The following is a 21,866-nucleotide window of genomic DNA, read 5'->3' as shown; positions in this document are numbered from 1 at the left end:
AAGCAATTTAACAATTGAGTCGACGGGCCCCCATACAAATTACGTTCAAATTTAGCAAAATTGTTGTCCAAGGAACTTCAGTTGTTTTTGAGCGTATGCTCTCAACATCAGGAGACATACTTTTGTCAGAATGGTCATAATATAGACACTTTGGGTGCCATGATATTTCTCAAGAAAAATGCAACCAATGGCCCTAAATGGCCCTGATATGATTAATGTTCAGTTTTGTTCACGTGTGTTGCCTAAAATCATAGTATGAGAAAGTGGTCAAGCTATTGATAGTTCATCATATAATTTTCATTTATTACCAATTTTATTCCTGAAAAAATATCATATGAGATATCGGATATCGGACAATTATCATATCAATCATTTCATTTGATACTCAGTCCTAATGTATATGCATAAATAAAAATGACTTCTTACAAGTGTGTGACCTTGACATGAACCATGGGCTTGAGAACAAAATGTATTTTCAATAGAATGATAGTTCATTAAAGCAAGACACTATTACTGCACATGGTATTGTGTGACCATAACCTATATAAATGAGATCCAGGTCATCTGTGTGACATGTCAGGGTTATCATTAAGCACTTCACTTACTTTTCATGTCACTGTTACCCCAGACACAATATACTGATGCATGAGGTTTGTCCCCTAGGTCCAGCTAGGTCCAGCTCTGACCCTGACCTAAATCTTTTGAGGTTTGGGCATTAATGTATGCCAAACATTTAAAGATTGTGTCATTAAGCACTGAAGTGATTTTGAATGTCACTGTTACCCCAGACACAATATACTAGGGATGCAAACAAATGGCAAAATTGATATTCGAATATTAGGTAATTCTTTCGAACAAATATTCGATTACCAAACTACATCTTTTAAAAGTTGTAATAAACTATTATAATATTCGCTAAAGTACTAGCCGGGACATTTTAATTCTACTTTGTCGTAACCACTACGCGCAGCTGACCCTGAATTTCCCCAAATCAGCCTCTGAAATTCCTCATTTCAGAAAGACAAAAAGTAATACATTATGACCAAATTACTTTTTTTTATATATTCCGCGGCCTTCATATTTGGAAACAAAGTGAACTTAGATGGATCTCTGGTAAATAGCGTTATACGCCAATGAAAGGTCTTCCCGTAGGACGAACAGCCTCATTCTGGGATTGGCCTCTACTAAAAAACTATGGAAAAACCAAACCAGCTCGGACTTAATTGGTAGAGGCATTTAAATTTACCAAAAATAATTGGATTTTTGTGTCACGTGTCTTACAGCCAGTTATTGTAAAATTACAAGGACTTTTTATAGTACCCTACGATATGTCCCTCAACAAATATACATGTATGTCGCGTGTATAGTGTATTGTCATCACATTCACACCTCTGGTATTATTGGACAATCGTTGTAAAAACATAACAAACAAATTTTAAACACAACAACAGAGTTGTTGCCAAAATATTTATTCTTATATTCAACAACAAAACATCGAATATTCGAATACTGATTTTGACATTCGAATACCAAACATTTGATCGAATATTTGAATATTCGTTTGCATCCCTACAATATATTGATGTCTGAGGTTTGTCCTCTTGAGTCTAGCTCTGACCTTGACCATTTGAATTATGGATATTGGTTTATGCCCTACAAGTAAAATGTGTGCCATATAATCCGGAAATGCAAGAATATATTAAGATTTTATTGTTTGTGTATATGTACCGTAAATGACTGGGTAAAAGACGATAGGGGGTATTAGACGCAGACTAAAAAATCCATGAAAAATCTGAGAAAAAAACGTTTAATGTATGTTTTGGGTTAAAGGACGCATAGAAAATATTTCAAAATCATCTGTCAATTTCGGCCACCATGTTTGTTGACAGTGACGAAATATTTTATTCGTGAAAATGGCGATGGTTATCTTAAAAACCATACAATGATAATGCAAAATGTGTTTCATTTTAATTCGTTTTATGTTAGGAAAGGCACTTAAAAGAACTGATTGTGACCATTTGTTTCTGGATAGCACTGAAAGGTGCTTTTTATGAAAATATGAAAGATTTTTTTTGACAGTATATCGTAAACGATAACCTGTCGAGAATGAAGTTAAGTTATGCATAAACCTTATATTGTAAGGGTTTGTTCTCAAAATGTCAACACCTACAGAAAAGAATAAAGTTTGCTTGATGTGTGAAAAAAAAAAAAACATTATCGCCAGGGCTTCTAAAACTTTGGAACCTCAATCGGTCCGGACCCGGTGACGACCGCCCCCCCCCCCCCCCCAAAAAAAAATCCCCCCCCCCCCCAAAGAAAGACCTGTTCAATAGTCCGATTTTATAGAAATGTCATACATTTTCGCGACGTCTTTTCTTTCAATATTTTTTGCGATGTGGCAATTCGTAACAGGGCTCTAGAGCCAGCATAGCCGATTCGGATAGTCATTGATGCAAGTTTAATTCAAATGAGATTCTCATCGAGTTCTGCGGCGTTTCTAACAAGAAAGACTGCGATCGTAATTAACTGTGGCTGTCGGGAGGCGGTCAGACGACAAAAAGTGAAACAGTATTATGATTTATTTGCTTAATGCTTCTTGAGTGGGTCAACATTCAACTGATAATCTTGAATAATAGTATATATCTAGATTTATAATCGGGACAACAAGCTTAAAGTGTGATATCGACAACGATTTTTTCATTACTGCGAATAAATATGACGTAAGCGGCGGACTCAGCTGTCAGACTATGTAGTTGATCAAGCGTATCGCTGTTGATATCCTATATATTATTACGTTAATTCATTCGGTATTTTAATGCTTGAATCACGGATTAACAATAACATGCATTTATCTTTAAAGCCGTTTTTAACCAGCAATGGTTCTTAATAACAATTTTAATTTAACCGTTTTGTAATCAACAAACGGATATCATGTAATGACCGACGACGACATATAGCATATTACCATGTGAAAATATGGACCGATTTTAACACTTAATCAGGAAAGCTGCAAGGAGATAATTAACACATAGTTTGTTTAATTGTGTCTTCTGCTTATACCAAAACACGTGATTGGACCGATTGCAAGCGCCTGCTAATTAACAGATAGGCTATAGAGTGATCAGCGTAGCGGAAAAAGCTGCTGGTCGCATCGGTCTCATGGTAACCAAGACACTTATGACCTATTGGATGTAGTTTTGAATGTGTGAATGACCCATGAATGTTTGTGTATTACAATTTCTATATCTTTTACTGACTTAGTCGTTTTGGACCGAAATTACAAAAAAATTTCGGACCGATTTTTTTTACACTTTTTGAAACTGAAATCGGTCTGGCTTGGTCAAAATCGGTCCAGACCGGCAAATTGCCGGCTTTTAGAAGCCCTGATTATCGCACAAATTTGTAGTATTGGTATGTTAAACAGAACAAAAGGCATGCGAGTTTTTCACACCTTATCATACAACTGACAAAAAATACTTGCGAAACTTTGCTTGCATGTTTAATTATTGTTCAATGCAATTTATTATTCAAAATAATATTGAATAACTTTAATCGAAAAATATTTGTGTTTAAATTATTAACGTCTTACGATATACCGTGTCCCGATCTTCAACTGCTGTTTTAACCCGTATATACTTGATCAATATGACGCGAGTAACATCCCTTTCTACATAAAACTACACAAACTCTCGGCTTGAAATCGACCTCAGAAAAAAAAAAAAAAATTGTTACTGGGTATTATACGCAGGCAGTTTTTTACATCAAATTCTGAGGGAAAAAAGTGTGTCTAATACCCAGTCATTAACGGTACTTACAAACTGAAAACAGTAAATTGTTAACAAAAAATAACACTAAGACAAACCTGGAGAGAACTGTATGCACTCCTCCTGTTCCTTTCCATCATTACAGACATGGATGGTGTCGTGGGTGTTCAGGTCAATCACGATCCACTTGCCTGTCTGCAGACCGATTGCTGCGACTTCGAGGCTCGGGTGGATGCAGCAGCAGTGGGCAGGCTCCTAGTGAGAGAATCAAGATCAGATGTTGACTTGTATTTTTAAATTTGAACATAAAATGGCCTTGCTATTACACAACATTCTTTGAAGTAATGGTAGACACATTCATGTGAAATATAAGTCTCCAAAAGTTCAGGTAAACCCATTCTTCCTAAAAAGTGGGTTTAATAATTCTCAAGCAATAAAACCTTTTTCTCATTCCTATGTAAGGCTTCAATACAAGGCAATTAAACAACTTTTTATATTTTGATAGTATGTTATCCACATAATCGTCGTTGTGTTAAAATGTATAAATCGAATAACCATCTACCCCACAAGCTATGACAAACTGAACAGAGACAGACTCTGACACCCCTTCAAGGGGAAATCAGGGAAAGCTACATTGGTAAGACAAGGATAAAAGTGATGAAAGATTTATCCTACCCCAATCTCCTTCCTCCATACGACAGAGTGGGACTGTGCATCCCAGAGGTAGATGTGCCTGTCATATCCGCATGTGATGAACTGGTGTCGGCTAACACTCCCGTCCAGACCCCATAGCTCCTCCTTGTGACCCTGCAGCAGGAGAACGTACAGGTAAGTTAAAGGTACGATTAATATAACCTCACTATCACTGTGGTAGCCACAGGTGAGAAACTGGGGGCTGTATCATTACAAATCCTAGGAGAGGAATCATTCTTATGAAAGATTTCCAACAGAAGTAATGAACAGTTAACAGATAAGTCTGCTTGATTTTAGGTCTCATTGAAGAACGTATAAAATAGGCTTTCAAAATATTTTACAGTGTCAAACATAATTATTTTCATTTTGAATAATAGCTATCTACATGTTATCAGGAAACATTAACCATTCCTAGTACTTATTTTTATTATTGACAAAGCCCCCAGCAGGGACCAAACTTGGAGTCCTCTGATCAAGAGCCTGGTATGTCAACCATTAGACAAATTGCCTTGGCATAGCTCAATCATTAGAAATGAGTATATACATACATGCCATATTTTCTGGAGACCATTCAGGGGGATTTGTTCAAAAGGCTGAAAATTCAGGGGGATTTTGGTTGTATTCAGGGGGATTTTTTTAGCAGGTCTAAGTTGGCGAAATTTAAAGTATTTTTAGACGCAAGTACGAAAAAATGTATTCACATATAGTTTGCTTTGAAAACCTCTTAACTTTTTCATTATACAGAATTATTTTTTGTCATGATTTATCATATTCTTATGATACACCGTCATGTCATACTGTAATGCACTTGCAGAACAAAATATGTCATTGGAAAAATATGTTTTCGAGACAATTAAATTAAATTTACCTTCCTTCAAAGTCTTTTAAAAAATTGTGCTTAATTCTATCAGCTTGATGACTTTCAGACAATAAGAGAATCAAATAAATAATTTTAATTTCTTTCGTCCAAAATAGTTGTAAAAGTTTCCTTTTGGCATTTCACCCTTGTGGAGTTGTTTCTTTACCATTCAGTTTCACTCTCATACTGTGGTTTCACTTACTTTGTCATTATTGCCTGATGTAAAATTTCTAAAAAAAAAAAAAAAAAAAAAATTTTTTTTTTTTTTTTTAAATTCCGGGGGATTTTTATCTCCCGCCGGGAGACCGGGGGTTGGATCGAAATTCCGGGGGATTTTTCCCCCCGCCGGGGGATATGGCATGTATGTATATAGTGTACTGTTGATTATTTCAGCAGAGGAAAAACATACTTTATAAGATATTGCTGTAACATTTCAATAACAGTAATGGACATGACTTTTTTGTACCATAGTATTAATATTAATTACTAGTAACATAGAATTTAAAACTTAATTTGTCATTACTAAAAGTCTTTTTTGTTTACCAGAAACAGTAAGAAATACCAGTAACAATGTGTACCTCCACTACAGGGGTGAAGTCTAAGTCCATGTTACCCTGCAGAATGCAGTTACGGATGGTTCCCACAAGAATCATGTTGCCTGGTCCCTGGCTTATCATACGCACTGCACCATAGTACTCCGGAATCTGTAAATCAGGGGATCTAGTGAGCTCAAGTTGGAAAAAGAATAGCCATTGCAACACATTTAATAACAACATGTTTTTCAACAAATACAATTATGTGTTAATTCAATAAAAGTCAATTCGTTAGAGATTCGTTACATAAAGTTATGTAAAGATAGAGTAAAAAGACCTTTAAAGATTGGAAAAAATCATTTTAAGTATGTTTTTTGTTTTAATAATATAATATGCAAATCTTACTTCATTTTGCACACCAGTTTTCTGGAAGTCTGCGTCCCACTGTATGATTTTGCGATCCTTGCCTCCCCCAGACAGGATAGAGCCATCCCGGGAGGCCCACAGACTGAACACGCCGCCCTCGTGGGCATTCTGTATCGCCTTGCTGATCTTGTTGGAGCCTGTGAGTAAAATAGCAATGTCAAACATTTATTTTCACATGATGTTAAAGATCATAGTGTTTAAGATTATATGAAATTGTTATCACATTTTCATGATAACTATTTCTTAAGCTGAGCGGGGAGATATTTCAACTTCATCCAATTTTTTGGCACATTTCAGGTACGGTATTTAATTCACATGCATCTATTATTTAGACAGTTTCGTAGCTTGTTTTCATTGTTTAGATGTAGTCTTTTTGTAATATCAACTTTGAAAAGGGGCAATTTTCTACTATGTTAAACATTTAACTTAAGTTGCTTCATAAATACAGACCCTGGGCCCTGTTTTGTTTATAAACAGGTCACAAAGAACAAAACTTGCAGTAGATACATCAGTATATCAAAATGTTAGGATTATTACAGTTGTGAATGCTTTTTAAATCAAGCCAAAGAAAAGCAACTTCACATGGTGCTAAAGTGAGATAATGTCGTATGGTCATCCGGGTAAATTACCAGTCAGATTATCAGAAGAATCCATTCAAAGACCATGTGTATTTGTTCGTCCATAGCTTTTAGATAGTTTCATTGGTGGAAAAGGAATGGAAACAAAACGCTCAGCATCGTGTAAATTTGAAGATGTATTATGTAGATGTATTATATGAGTTTACCCACCCTTCTCCCACATGTAAATGTTGCCGCTTGAATCTCCTGACACAACATCTCCATTCTCCGTGAAACAGAAACAGATGATCACCTTTGCTTTCTCATGTTTCTGAGGAAGAAAATTAAATGCTTTAATACTATTAAATTAAGCAAATAACCAACTGTTCTTAAGAAATACATCTTGGACTGTTGGTGTACCTATAATCATACAAATAATTTTTTACAGTTTTCAATAACAAGTCATCTGACATTTTTGCAAAATGTTTTTGCTTCACCGCAAGGACAAATACAATAAGACGCCTTGTTTGTCTTAATAAATGTAGGACAAAATTTAATGAACATCAGCATTTCTTTTTCTCATGACCTGACACATTAGGATACCTTTAATTGACAAATAATGTCACATAAATAATGATGAAGTTTTGGTTTTATAATCTTCACGTATGTTATGACTTGTAAACCTGTCCCACCTGGAAAATTCCTGCCTTCTTGTCAAGTTTCTTGTCTTCAAGTGTCCAGAAGGTAATCTGCGACTTGCCGCAACATACAATGCTGTTCTCATCCTTCGGGTGGAACTCACACTGTGTCACTGGGTCACCAGACGTCTATAGATGAATCAAAACCATATTAGTTAACATGAATCGAGCAGCAAAAAATCTTAAAAATGCTTCATTTTTTCCTTTTTTACATCTGTGTACTCTTTTGTGATAATTTTGGATCTATGACCAGAACATGAATGAATACAAGCATGATTCCCCATAAAGTGGTAGAAATTATTGTTTATTTTTGTTTAAAATCCAAATCCAATGCCCAGCTTCATTGACTATTCGTATAAAGCATTTGAAATATTGATTTAATCAGCATTATTATATTATCATTTTCCGACCCAGTCCCAGTCCACATAAATGTGACATCCCTATGGCCCATATCTTAATATATTATGAAGAGCCTTCAGAAAACACACTGATGCTGGAAGTCAATCAGCACAAAATGAATACACCAATGTCACCTTGCAATCGATAATCTTGTGGTGTTTTTTGTCGCTGCTGACATCCCAGATGCACATCTTGTGGTCGTTACCCTCGTCAACCCCAAGCAGATGGTGTCCATTTACCTGCAACAAGGAGCAGACACAAAAAATTCTATTAAAAATAAGATTTACTAAAAAGAACAATTTTAGGACTATTCAATTATGAATGAAAAGTTTACATAAATTCCTTAAATCGAGGCACGTCTGCATATCATAACCACATCTGATCCATTATGAAGGTTGAAGACATGCTTCATAATATACCACATGTGTATTCTATGCCATTATATGGGTACATCATTATTTTGATAATGTTCATGTCATACCGGCGAGAAGGAGACACAGCAGACGCCCCTGGAGAGATCGCCCTCCCCTAACACGTGCAGTGTCGTCAGGTTGATGCTCTCCCACACGCGCACATGAGGCTGAAATATGACATGTGCGTTTGTTCATGTGGTTCATACACTTATTTCAGTAACAGTGAAACAATAGAGAAAACTGCTGTGAAAAGCTGTACCGAGGGATGGCAAAATGCAAAGGCAGAGAGCAATATCAAAACATGCACTGTACTGAAGATTCATAAATAACGAGATAAAAATAAATCTGTAATGCTTATTAATAAGTCGAAGTAAGGCCATCTATTGTTATGTTATACCTGAAACCACACACACAAAATAATAGGTTATATTGCAATTGTTTTGACGATAAGTTCCGAATGTAAGCAATATTGACAGAAAACAATACATGCTATTAATTATGCAAGCCTATAGAACCCATCAGTTCAGCACCCAAGGTACAAATTCTTTAAACACTACACATCAGTACCATGGGATAATGCATATATGGGTTTTTTACAAACAAAGATTGTCATCAGAAAATTCAAAAACACATCGGTACCATAGGATAATTTACTGATGTAACGGTAGTTTTGTTATAGTTAATTAAAATTGGTTGGGTTCAAAATACGTAGTCAATAAACCTACACAATTTGATCATGAAAAGTTGTTTTAAATATATATATATCAAATATACAAATTAACACAATGAAGCCATCAAATATCCCACGGTTCAAGATTGAGCCATCAAATATCCCAGGATACATGATAAAGCAACAAAAGATGACGAAGCAAGCAACATGGAGTACAAACACATAAGCTTCTAACACATGTTCAGCCAATAATGTGATAACACAGATCTACTTTTCTAAAAAACATTGATTACAGTTGGCCTTTGGATTAAGTTTAGTTACAATGTTCCTAGCATACAGCAAAGTGTGATAGTATGTCATTCAGCATCACCCATCATGCAATGCTCCTATGGTTATGGCTAGCGCTAAAATCCCTCGGCTGCCGTACTCCATATCTTATACTTGAATACTTGTTCAGAAAAGCATTTAAGTAGTATTATACATTTATATTCCTATAAAATATATGGTTTCTTTACAAACATGTATCTTTATGCATACACAATTTATATGTTAGTCATCATAAGCAAATTGAATGCATTACATTGAAGTATAAGCTTATATATGGATGAGCTGACAACTTTTGTGAACAGCTGGTACTGGAGTTGTATGGCAGATATAAATCAACCAGCTTTGTTGCCATGGGATCAATCGTTTTTAAATGATGTGTATAGCTTCTTTATTGGTTTCTTTTCACCTTTACACAAAGTTTCATATCCCTAGCTTGCATTCATATTTTCGTGATGGGCGGAGAGGAGGCATTCACATTATTTCTGTTGTCACAGAAATCACACATTTTTTCTTACAAAGATAAAATGACATGTATGATCTCCTTATGGCCCTCTACCAACAAACCAAGTTTCATTAAACTAGCTTGCATACTTCTTGAGTCATTTCAGGTTTTCCAGAAGGACATAGACAGACAGACGGCAAAGGGTAACAGTAAGGTCCCCCGATAAAAATTGATACTGGACTAAAAAGAAATAAAAAAGCTTATTCTTATAAAAAAGGGTTAATCCAAAAATGATATAATGCATTTATACATAAATCATTCAAAACAATTACTTTAAACCATGAAAAACATTAAATATAAATGTACCTAATACAGTGTACAGCAGCCTGGGTTTTAGTAACAGCCCATGATTATTTCTACAAGGCATATGCAGCTTCATACAAACTGCCATTGCAAGACATACCTTACGACCTGCTGGGCCATTTATTGTCTAGAATCACATGCAATAAATGTGTATACAGCTTTAATAACACCAGAATTTGAAATGAATAGTGGCATAGTATCCAAGTTTTACAGTCATCATTCAAGTCAATGAATTTCCGTCAAAATAAATGATGTTTGATTATACCTGTCCCTGTCAAAGGCATCTAGTCACAAAATGCTTTGTATATACAATGTACTTTCAATTCTGTTTTTTTAACTAAACAAGAGGAATGCTTCTTCACTACACAGCAAGCCAAAGAAAAAAACACTAGCAAAATACTAGGACAGAATGAAACACAGAAACTGAGAGTTTTTCTAAAGGCAGAAACTAGATTCTGTCTGGCACACTCCTAACTAAACATGCCTTCCTTGAATTCTGAAATATGACAAACTTTGCATAACAAAAAAGCATTTCACCTATAAGACTTACCTATGATATATTAAAACATTAAGTTAACTATTTGTAAAGTACTGATCGAAAACAAATTCTAACAAAATTTAATAATAAAGACAGTTCAAGTTGAAAACTGGCATCAACAGTGGGTAACTCTCAACCATTCGTTTTTTAAATTGGTCAAGATTGGTTAACTAGACAATTATTTTAGTTAAAGCTATGGGCCATGCTATATACATGTACATGCATATGTCAGTGATAATATGTAAAATTTACACTTAGTTTCATAGTGATGTCCGGAATGCTTTTTGCATTATGCCTTTTTTCAATAGTGTTAGCCAATGTTCTTGACACCAGAACTAACACAAACCTTAACAGTAATTTACATCTTTTCACAAAAAAACATGCTTAAGAAAATTAGATGAAAATGTACACCAATAAAAACCATGTGTGTTACCTTTCCCTCCTTCTTCTCATGTCCAGCAACCTGGCCTGTCGCAATCTTCACCTGGTCGGGATGAACTGCCAAGCTAATAACAAATAGGGACTTATATGGTGTGAACTTGCACCACAGACATGAGTGTGTATTTATAATAATTCTTTAAGGAAATTTGAGCAACAGATTTTTTATTTTTTTATTTTGTTAAAATCATTTCAACAATTAAGTAATTAAAGTATGATTTTAAATATCTCAAACCCATTGATAAAATCAGTACATATAAAGAAAAGAATTATGCAATAGGATGTTTCGAGAGCATCAAGTCACTTTGACCTTCTGACCCCAAAATCAATAAGTCTTATGCTGATAATGACCAATGTGCATACCAAGTTTGAAGACTCTACTGTTCGAGGAGCAGTTTCCCATGGAAAGCAGTTTCCGACAAAATGCCTTTTTGCGTACTTTCTTAGATCTTCATAAAGAAGGAACAACAATTCAATTGTATGGTTACCTAGCAATCAAAAGCTGATGTTTATATCAAGACACGCAAGTTATTAATACAATTATTTTCATGTTTATTTTTCATTTTGTACACAAACTTGCACAAATGGGGTTGTCACATGCAGCGAATCCCGCATGCGTGTGACCCTAATTTGCATATCTAATAATATCTAAAAGGATATCCTACAATGACTTAAACTATGAGCAGTGTGTACATATTTGCGAACAGTACTGTCATGCTAGTTTCACACTCAATATATAAATTATTTGGCTTGAAAGAAATATTGATCCATAAAGTATAGGGTTTATTTTTTGGTGAATGCTTAAGATTAAATTTATTATCTTATTATGGCCTTATATTTAGTAAATAATACATAAAAATAAACCCACGATTAGCACCTAAAAGCCACCGCAAAATGTTTTTGTTGGAAACTGCTTCTCATCACCTTCAAATCAGAATGGTATAAGTACCCTCTTGGCGCCCCTATTAGATACAATATGTGTGATGTCACACATGTGGAAGTTTATCGACAATAGCTGCTGGAGGTGCAGTTATCTCAAATGTGGATTATTTTAGTATGATATTAAACACCTATGAATAATTTAATAAAAACCTGTAAAAACTGTCTGAAATTGCTTCCCAACCAGTACAACCAGTCATTCTAATGTTATTGATCAGGAACTACAGTGACGTTATGGACACTGCTGCCAGACAAAGTTAACCCTGTTTGCCATACTTTTCATGTGGCACAAAAAGTGCCCAATCTGGGAATCAAACTTGAAGCTCAAGTCACTTAATGTTCGACATTAGTTACAGAGACCCTACCACTTGATGTCGTCAGTGTGTTCTAGGTAGTGTCGCTGGGACTGCTCCTCCAGGTTGTGAAGGACGACAACAGCAGCGGAGAAGTAGACGACCTCTCCTGTCGCTATTGTGTACAGGTTGGACCTGCAGTCACGCCCCCGGTAACCATACCTTAACACTGGGTCAAGGTCAACTAAGTACATTTTACCATACTACATTAATTTACAATTATTGTAATAATACACCTAGAGGTTTATCTAAGAGCAAAGGCATTTTAACTACATTTTCGGTTAATCAATATCAGTCAGATGATTAAACAGCTTTGTAAAACCATTTAAACAAACAGTGGATCTTCGTACTAAGTTTTTTGTTTTCAATTTGAATATTTTAATGACATTATTATCATTCCAATGCAAGGTCAAGACTCCATACATTATGTAGAACTGTATGATGGTAAAAGGATACACCCACTCCAGTTTCAGCTTCTGACTTGGGGGGTCCTGGGGCGCCTTGACGTCATAACTGCCCTCGTCTTCGATGTTTGACGGGGCGTACAGTGGCACAGGCCGACCCTTCAGGTGCATCCGAACATACTTATCCTCTGTAATATAACACATTAGTTGACCAACTGAACAGACGGACCAAGGTTACCATTCATGTTATTATAACATAAATTGCAATGAACTGCTTCAGAAATCTTTTCCCAAATCCCTAAAAATGTTTTACTTGCATGATGCTTATAATTCAGAATCAAGAAATGTGTATGTTAAGCTTCTTCTATTATTTTGAAAAATGTACAATACATGAAATGATAGTGTAACATACGGACCTAAAGTTGCCCTGGTCTAAATGTGTCTTTTTTCAATGTCAATTTCCATCAAATGAATACTTGTGCTTTGTGTAAAATGCTATTTTTTGAAAATTCAATCTTTCTTCACCTGAATCAGTCGGTTCATAAAAAATGCGTAAATGACAAAATCCTACATTAAGGTACTGGATTCTTAAGTGAACATGAACTCGGCAACAAGTAAGTCCTGTTCACAGCAGGCTCCGGCAAAAGCCATGTGTCCCCCCATTGGCCACAAATATACTTTAAGATTATAATCCATTTTTGCAATATTGACAGCACAAACATGACAGCCATAATTAAAATTAAGTTTTAAGCAATGGCATGAGCAATAAATCAGAAGAACAATTTGACATGAGCTGATTGGTTGATTAACCTGCGGACAACAACAAAAGCTTGAATAGTCGTAGGACTCAGGACCACAACAATCATCTACCATGTATAAATATTGTCAAAAACACCTTTTCCAGAATATATTAACCTTGAATGAGATGCTTGAAACTGATCTATTCTATTTTGTAACCAATGACAACCAGATGACCTTAGGATACAGTGTATGATTCTACATTAAGATCAATATATTACCGTAGATGCCTTTTTAAAATACATAGACATGACAGGCTACATACACTGAAATTTAACGTTGACATTCCTGAAGTCCCCCTATGTTATCTATGTCTTTTAATTTAATCATTTCAAATTCTGCTGGCTCACCTGAATTCCACGTTGGCTCTTTGATGCTGAAATAGATAACGGTAAAAAGGGTAAATATGCAACAAAGAGTTTTACCCTCTTTTTTAAACAGTATATATTTTAACCATTCATGCATGCTATAAAAAGTAAAAAATATTTTAACAGTTGTTTTAAAGAAGATAGAAATATATTTAAAACATACAATGAGATTATTGAAATGTTGGGTATAAATCATGCAGGGCAATAGATATAAATCATATCAAAAATGTAAAAATGCCATTCTGAACTTAACAACTGAAGCTTTTTACAACCAATATCTGACGACAAAAAAATAAATAAACAGGCAAATCTATCTGACATAACAACAACATTACAACAACAGTCTGTTTCAATTGTTTGTGTTATGTTAATACGCCTTTGTATTTGTTTTTTCTAAGTAGCTAAGTTAATGCACGAAGGAAACAAAAAGGAAGAAAAATTAAGTTATAATGCATAGCAGAGAATAAAATGTACTGAACTCATGCTTTCTATATCCAATTGACAAGATGTTGGTTGTCATTTAACCAAACAATAAAGATGAGTAAACTTTGTCAAATAATAACACATGGTTTTATAATCCAACAGATTACTTTGTCCACCTCTCTCGACAAGAGACCAGGTCGAGCATTATAATGCTCACATTCTCGTTATATGTTTATAAGAACATGTAAGGACAATCATATTTTGGATATGAAGCAGAAGAGAAGAAGAATTAAAAGAACAGGAGACACAAATTCCCCCACACACCGCCTGGAAACCGGTATGGTAAACCAGATCTTTGTAAAAGGGGCAATAACTCTGTCAATCATTGTTGATTTGAACTAAAGTCAGCCTGTATTTAATTATCAGGTGTTAAACAAGTTTGCCAAACATTATTTAAATCTGTTGACTCTTTCATGAATAATTGTCTGGACAAGACGGACCCAACAACCTATAAGCTCACTCCTATATATATATATATATCCCCCCACCCCCACTCTGTTTAGTGGGGGGTATTAAAACTTATATAATATCTCTACTTAATATTACATTTCTACATGAAGATAAGGTTTTTTTTAACAGAAAAAGCGAGAAATTGCAACAAACTTGATATCTACAAGGATGTAAGACGTTAGTTCCGACATGCTAAGAAAACTTACACTTTAGCCCGTGGAATCATTCTAAGACAGAATTAAAGTAGTAAAGAGAAATATCATACTAGTTTTTATGAATCAAAATGGCATACATGTGTTTGCCCTTTGCAGTATAATTTTATGATATGAAAAAGCAGTAGTATGCTTGTTGCTGAAAATATGGAAAGTTTGTGCATATTCATTCAATGACTCATTCTTTCTGTTACATCTAATTTCCGTTACATCTAAGCAAAGGCCATTATACACCAGTCAATTGTAACCACGGCCCCCCAGTTCCGGGGGTATACCGGGGGGAAATGGCCCGTTTTTACCTTCCAGGTGGCCCCAAGCGCCGAGTGAATGTGGTGGCTCTGTTTTCGGACCATAGCTGTGTGCTTGAAAATATCCGTTCCATTAACTGGGTTTTTCCGACTTTTAGCCAAGCTTTTTCTGGAGTTTTACGAGATCTTGCGTAATATTTCTAAAAATTGGCGCCTCATTCTCTCCCAATTTGAAGTTTCAAATTACAGGAAGTCCCTAGTGTGCGAGAGTGTTTAGCGGAGATTTCACCAGCAGTTTGTCCCCGCAGGACAGGGATTTTACCTGGGATTGTCTGGACCTTAAGTCAAAGTCCCGCTATTCCCTGAACCTGGGGGGGCCCCATGGTTATAATTGACAGGTGCATTAGCAGTTTAATTTCACTACTGAATGGAATGCCTGATGTATCTCAAAATTTCAAAAAAACATCTGGAGCAAGTCTTTGTAATAGATTCTTAAAGGGAAAGGAGATTTTGATTATCTGAAAACAAACGTGAGACTGATACCATATTTTGATTTGTAATTAAAGCTGCTTCATGGTTGAGAGAGTAGCCCCCTTGGATTTCTCATTTTCAGCCCAAATTGACAGAAAAGATAACACAGTATTTTATGTGTCTGCATACCAAATAATACCATTATTTACTTTCTGCATACCATGTACCACCCTCTTACATATCAAGTACTCGTTAATCGCCATTTGATAAAATACTGAATAATAAATAGGGGTTTTTCAGCCTCATGTCTTTGTGAAACTTGCTCCAAAGTTATAAATGCTTTGAAAGGTCAAGAACAAATCTATTTATGCGTAAACTAATAGTACCTAAATCTATGATACAATATCTATAATACATGGAGGTTATTGTTTACCATCTATCCCTCTCTCTTTTGATACATCCTACATACATTTGTACTGTCATACATGGAGTTACAAGTGAAAAGAAAACAAAATGTGATATCCATTGTTAAAACCAGACCATATTGTCCCTAAAACAATTTTGAGCCAGACATCAAAGTTTTATTGGTAAAAATCTGTAATTACAGCTTAATAAAAATGTCATATTGCAGCTGGAGGGTGCTCAGAATCCAGACAAATTGCAAACAACATCCTTGTCTTGATTTGCAACATCTGGCTCAACTTGAGACAAAAGGACGTTGAGTTAATAATCTTTATTGGGGTTTGTGAAATATGGCACCATATTACTGCTAGTTTAGATAAATGTTCCTTTTATTGCTTACAAAATAAAATCAACAAAACAAGCATCATTATGTCAAAAAACTCCTGTAGCAGTAAAATGATGGTACTATATTCCCTTAACAAGCATCCGAGTACAAAATGAAAATACACAAGGTTAAAGTCCACTCTCCGGTTTACCGATTGGTTAAAGCTGGTTTGATAGGCAACGTTCCGTGTGAAGTGCTACGTCTAGAACAAAAGTTATCGGTGGTACAACACAACATCCACTATTTACCACAATAATTATATGATAATTGATTACCATGTATGTCAATAGATATTACAGTATGTGTAGTACAATAGAATGACAAGATACAACAAGCAAAATGCAATAAAGCTGAAAAGGAATCCATATATAGTAAAATTATGCCCTATCATAGGTTACATAATGATTGAGTTAATTTTGTTCAGGCAGAAATGATTTATTGACATATAATTAGTATGTAGTTAAATATATTTTGAATGGGAAATGAATATTTTTCAGATCAAGGCTTTGGACTTTCATATAATAAACAGCTACTGTGTGACCACTGTTATACAGTACAAAACAGTAATTTCAAAGCACAACCCTGTTCTTTGTTCAATGTTGATTCTGTGAAACCATTTATCAAATTCCAGAAATTACCATCAGGAATTGTTAGACACAAAAAAGCAACACAAGAACTTGTAAATGATCAATTGCTTTATCTAGAACAGTAGCTGTTCTAAGCCATTTAACACCATGGCCTGTTGCCCTGTATTGTTGCGGGCTGGATATGGCAACATATTAGCATGTTGCTTGTTTAGCAGTTACTCTGGAAATAGGCATTAATGCATAATTGATGTGGAAACCACCAGAGTGACATAGAAACTTGTGACGGTCTTAACAAGGAAATTAACATGGAAAAATATCAGATAATTACCACAATTACTAGGCAACATATTCTTGTTGCTTGTGCCAGCCCTGTAGAAAAGGAACTGTCAACCTCATCAAGTGGGATCAACTCACAGACCTTTTTCAGGGAATATTTGGAGAGGCATGGGAAATTTTAACTTGTAAATGCTTCAAACTGAGAAAATTTAAAGCTGAGACATTCATTCAAAATAATGGAAGATCAGCATAAAACAGAAAACAGCACAAATAGTGATTGAATGATTTTTTTTGATTTTTTTTAAAATGTAATTTGGGGAAAAGCCCTAGCTTAAAGCATCAAAACCTTGCCACAAACAGAAAACCAACTAACAAATTCAATATTTATCATAAAAATTTATATAAGATATAAAACCTCTGAGTTTGATGTTCAGAATCTCCACTTTAAGTCAAGTACCGTAATACATTTATAAACAAGGATGTACTTCATAAATTGACTACATGTACTTATTGTTTTACCCGTCATATGAAACATTCATACACACAGGTGAAATACTTTATATCTGTTATCATGAATTTCTGAAGAACAAGCACTACATTATACTTTGTTCTTTAATGAGTTATTCTACCACATATAATTAGAATATAAACATAATCTACGACTCACTGCTTCTTTGGCATCTTGAGAATGAATCACAGCTTGAATACAGGAAACAGCTTATTTCAAACTTTACGAAAACTTATCCAATGATAACCTTAGCCTCAGGAATCCACCAGATATAACTCGATAACTGTAAATTAGCTATGATTTTTATACAGCTATACACACAGTATCTTTTTTTTAGTCAAGGTCTACACCCACTGAAGGTATTTGTCCACTGTTTGTTAACAACAATCCTCTCGATTTATATACCAACACAGGCAAATTGTGTATGTCTGACAGCCACAGTTCAAGGCTTACTGTAAGAGCATCAATTAGTAATGATGTATACTACAGTTCAGCCAACCATGCATGAACCCAGTACTGGCTGATATCATCAGCAGATCAGTCATGTGTGTGATCATTAATTAATACTTTATTATGCACTAGGCTGCCACATGGACAAATAATGCTTTTGCACAACAAATTAAAGATATTAAAAATGAAGTACATTATTGGCAGGTTGAATTTCATCAAACGAAAGAGTGAAAAAAGGGGAGAAAACTCATGAGACTGGCAATAGAAACAAAATTCATGCATCAAATCAATCATGTTTAGGATATTACTGGCTGATTAAATGATTAGTAATTTAAAAAAAACAGCACATACTTTAAATTTATAATCATGTACCTATGTCATCTGTCAAAAATCACAATACAGGTATTCAAAATTCAAAATATAAGGATACAATTATACAGGAATTCATTAAGTTTGCCCACTCATTAGTTTTTCCATAATGTACATCATGCAGAATTGCAGACAACCACGAAAAAGTACATCAAAGGCAAAATGAGAAAGTAATTAGCTAATAAATAAGCCAGCACAGTGAAAATTTACTGATCCAGTTCATGTTCTTAAATATTTAATGTGGATGAAAGATCTACCATGGGGGTATGGTTAGGCCCTGCCATTCACAGGACAGGCATTAAATATGGATGGTATTGATACTGTTACCAATAAACATTGCCGAGCAATTAATTACTGGCCCATTGAGGCAGAGACAATGTCATTACCATGGTTTGAACAATTTTCACATTCTCCATCTGTCAAGTCAAGAGAGTTGTTACAGCGGCTACCCTAGTTAGAGTCATGTACAGACATGTTAGTTCTCATCCAGATGAAGTGGAGTAGGTGCCAAAGCCAATCAGAACTGTTCAGTTGTTTGTTGAAGGACAGCAATTTTGAAGTAGACTGTTGTCAGTGTATTTTAAAGACTAAGATTTTTATCTCAATCTCTTCCAAACCATCATGCTGATCCACACTTTTTTTACACAGAACATGGCCAAACAAACATGAATATGAAAAAGCCATTAAAATCTTGACTCAGATATGAATTTTAGAGGAAAATTAAGCTGGGCGTACAAACAGCAACCTTTAAGGCCAAATATGGTCTTCATAATTAGTCAGTTTCTGAGAATATGATAGGTATCCTTGACAACTCAGTAAATTGTACAGATCAAACAAATCTGATCATCCAAAATTAATATCCTCAATATGTGGTAAGTTAATGACAAATAATGGATTTGATGTTAGAGGGAGCGTAACTTATGATTTATATTCCCTCCCCCAGTATCATAATATATATCGTTAAATTTTTGGCTAATTTTAGTCTGAAATGGTGAATTTTGCTGTATTGTATTTATTTATTTTACGATTTTGACATAAAATGGTAAACTTACAAAAAAAATACGGGTGGATGGGGGGTGCACGTTAGAATCGAACTGGAAATGCCCCTCCACTCTTCCCCTCCCCTAGAACCTTAATACGTATAAGGCTTGGATTATTACTTTTCTTAGGGCAGAAATGGAGCATTTTAAATAAGTGCTAATATCCTCAATATGCTGTAAGAAGGCCTCAAATGGTACATTTTGATGTATTTGAATTTTCTGCTATTGAGAAAATAAGCAATATGTGGTGGGTCCTTTGTGAAGATTTATCAACATTTACCTTTATCTTTAGCTAGCTTTAAAAAGAATTGTCCTTGCCTTAATAGAAATGTTACAAAGGTATCAACTATCAAAATATAAAATGGATATTTTGTTGTTATGGGAACCCTATAAGGTAACAACGATACATCAGAGGCAACGAAGATACCACATCTTAATACAACATCTTTACAGTTTACACTGTGAAACAACGAAAAAAGTGAGAATGAAGGAATGAACACAGACAGTGCTTTTTGGCTGCTTACATTCAATACTACCAAATGATGAAAATCACCTGTAACAATTGTAAAATGAATGATGAGACTACTGAAAATAATAGTTTAGTAGGTGAGAAAATAATACATTTGAAATTGATGATGTACATGTAATGCATGTTTTATCTCACTGTTTCTATGTTCCTAAGCAAACTATATCAAATGTCATTCATTCAAAGTCTACAGAAATGATCTTATATCTTTGCAAATTCCCTGCTTACATATATATCTGCATGTTAATTGCTCATATACATGTATATATAAATGCTGAATAACTCTATTAAACATCAAAGGGACAAAACTGCAGGAGTATATAAGTGTTCCAGTGAGACAATTATCATGATAATGGCCCATTGACAAGACAAAATATCATTTCCCACATAAAAGATAATGTACAGGAGATAATATTTTAATACATGCTTAATTCAGTACTTATATTAAATATAGAGGTAGGTAACATCATAAACTTACTTGGATTGTGTAAGCTGAGCACTGTTTGGTCGCGGAGTCTTTCCAACACGAGTCTCTGTGAATAGAACAGAAACGTTCTGTACAGTACTTAAAACATTTGACAATATAATCTCATTCTTAAAATATGCATTTAGAAATTCTAAGAAAATGATTACCCTTATATACTTCTTTTAATGACTTTTAATTTCTTAAAAACAACAACATAACATCACCATAGATCAAAAACCTGATATTAAAAGTCATGTAGGTGAACATGCTTTCATACAGGATAATGGCAGAACACAGTATGTGTGTTTTAACGTGGCCAATGATATTGAGACATCAACTACAATACACTGAACCAATATCATCCATTTGAGACATGGTCTACAATACACAGAGCCAATATTGTCCATTGAAGGCCATAAGGGCTTATCAGCATTCTCTTTGTATTGGTGGATCTCTGGTCTAGTTTAAAAAAAACAACACTTGGCTGTTAACCCAAGGGTTGCAAGTTTGATCCCCTGACTTACAACTAAAAAACTAACCATTTTCCAGGTAGGGCAAAAAGAGATCTTGTGTGTCAGTGCTTTACACTGGAGCACTTCAAAGAAACCAGGGTAGTTCTTACCAGGGTTTCATTCTATCCGTGCACTTTACCCCACAACATCACTATCACTGGTATCTTAAAATAAACATACCACACCCTCCCTTCTTTCATCGAATATGCAAATATGCCCTTGGCAATCAATGAAAGTTATATTATAAATTCATCTGAAAAATCAACAATTTCATACTGACCCTCTGTTGAGCCCCATTTCTTCATGGTGGATGCTGAGGCCCCTCGAGGGGTTTGTCGTGGTGAAGCCGGAGTACGGCCAGTGAAGTTTGCGCTTTCGATCACCTGGGACTTTGGTCGCTCCAACCCACCCATTGTCCGCCTTGTTGCCCCCTTGTTGAATGGTCTGGAGGGCAGAATACTGTTTTGGGCTGGAATAATCATGGACAAATCATGTCATA

General features: G+C 35.0%; 1 protein-coding gene across 12 annotated transcripts in view; it reads right to left on the bottom strand.

Annotated features, from left to right (window-relative positions):
• Window positions 1-21,866, bottom strand: part of LOC128207534 (echinoderm microtubule-associated protein-like 2) — a 42,229-nt gene that overhangs the window by 3,018 nt on the left and 17,345 nt on the right. For 3 of the 12 annotated variants that reach the window (XM_052910507.1, XM_052910503.1, XM_052910500.1), the window contains exons 3-19: window positions 21,648-21,836; window positions 20,868-20,922; window positions 16,785-16,835; window positions 15,122-15,142; window positions 13,965-13,990; window positions 12,869-13,004; window positions 12,425-12,574; window positions 11,116-11,188; window positions 10,245-10,271; window positions 8,411-8,509; window positions 8,064-8,168; window positions 7,525-7,659; window positions 7,064-7,163; window positions 6,255-6,412; window positions 5,895-6,020; window positions 4,440-4,571; window positions 3,863-4,019 (exon numbers count right to left, since the gene is read on the bottom strand). In XM_052910507.1, the coding sequence (XP_052766467.1) occupies window positions 3,863-4,019; window positions 4,440-4,571; window positions 5,895-6,020; window positions 6,255-6,412; window positions 7,064-7,163; window positions 7,525-7,659; window positions 8,064-8,168; window positions 8,411-8,509; window positions 10,245-10,271; window positions 11,116-11,188; window positions 12,425-12,574; window positions 12,869-13,004; window positions 13,965-13,990; window positions 15,122-15,142; window positions 16,785-16,835; window positions 20,868-20,922; window positions 21,648-21,836 (1,740 nt within the window). Of the gene's footprint in view, window positions 1-3,862; window positions 4,020-4,439; window positions 4,572-5,894; window positions 6,021-6,254; window positions 6,413-7,063; window positions 7,164-7,524; window positions 7,660-8,063; window positions 8,169-8,410; window positions 8,510-10,244; window positions 10,272-11,115; window positions 11,189-12,424; window positions 12,575-12,868; window positions 13,005-13,964; window positions 13,991-15,121; window positions 15,143-16,784; window positions 16,836-18,163; window positions 18,476-20,867; window positions 20,923-21,647; window positions 21,837-21,866 lie in introns of those variants that run through there. The other 9 variants (XM_052910501.1, XM_052910502.1, XM_052910505.1 and 6 more) reach the window with 9 other exon arrangements.

The sequence above is a fragment of the Mya arenaria genome, chromosome 11, assembly GCF_026914265.1.
Source record: "Mya arenaria isolate MELC-2E11 chromosome 11, ASM2691426v1".
Lineage (NCBI taxonomy): Eukaryota > Metazoa > Mollusca > Bivalvia > Myida > Myidae > Mya > Mya arenaria.
The sequence above is the reverse complement of the archived record's forward strand: the minus strand, read 5'-3'. Positions and strand labels throughout refer to the sequence as shown.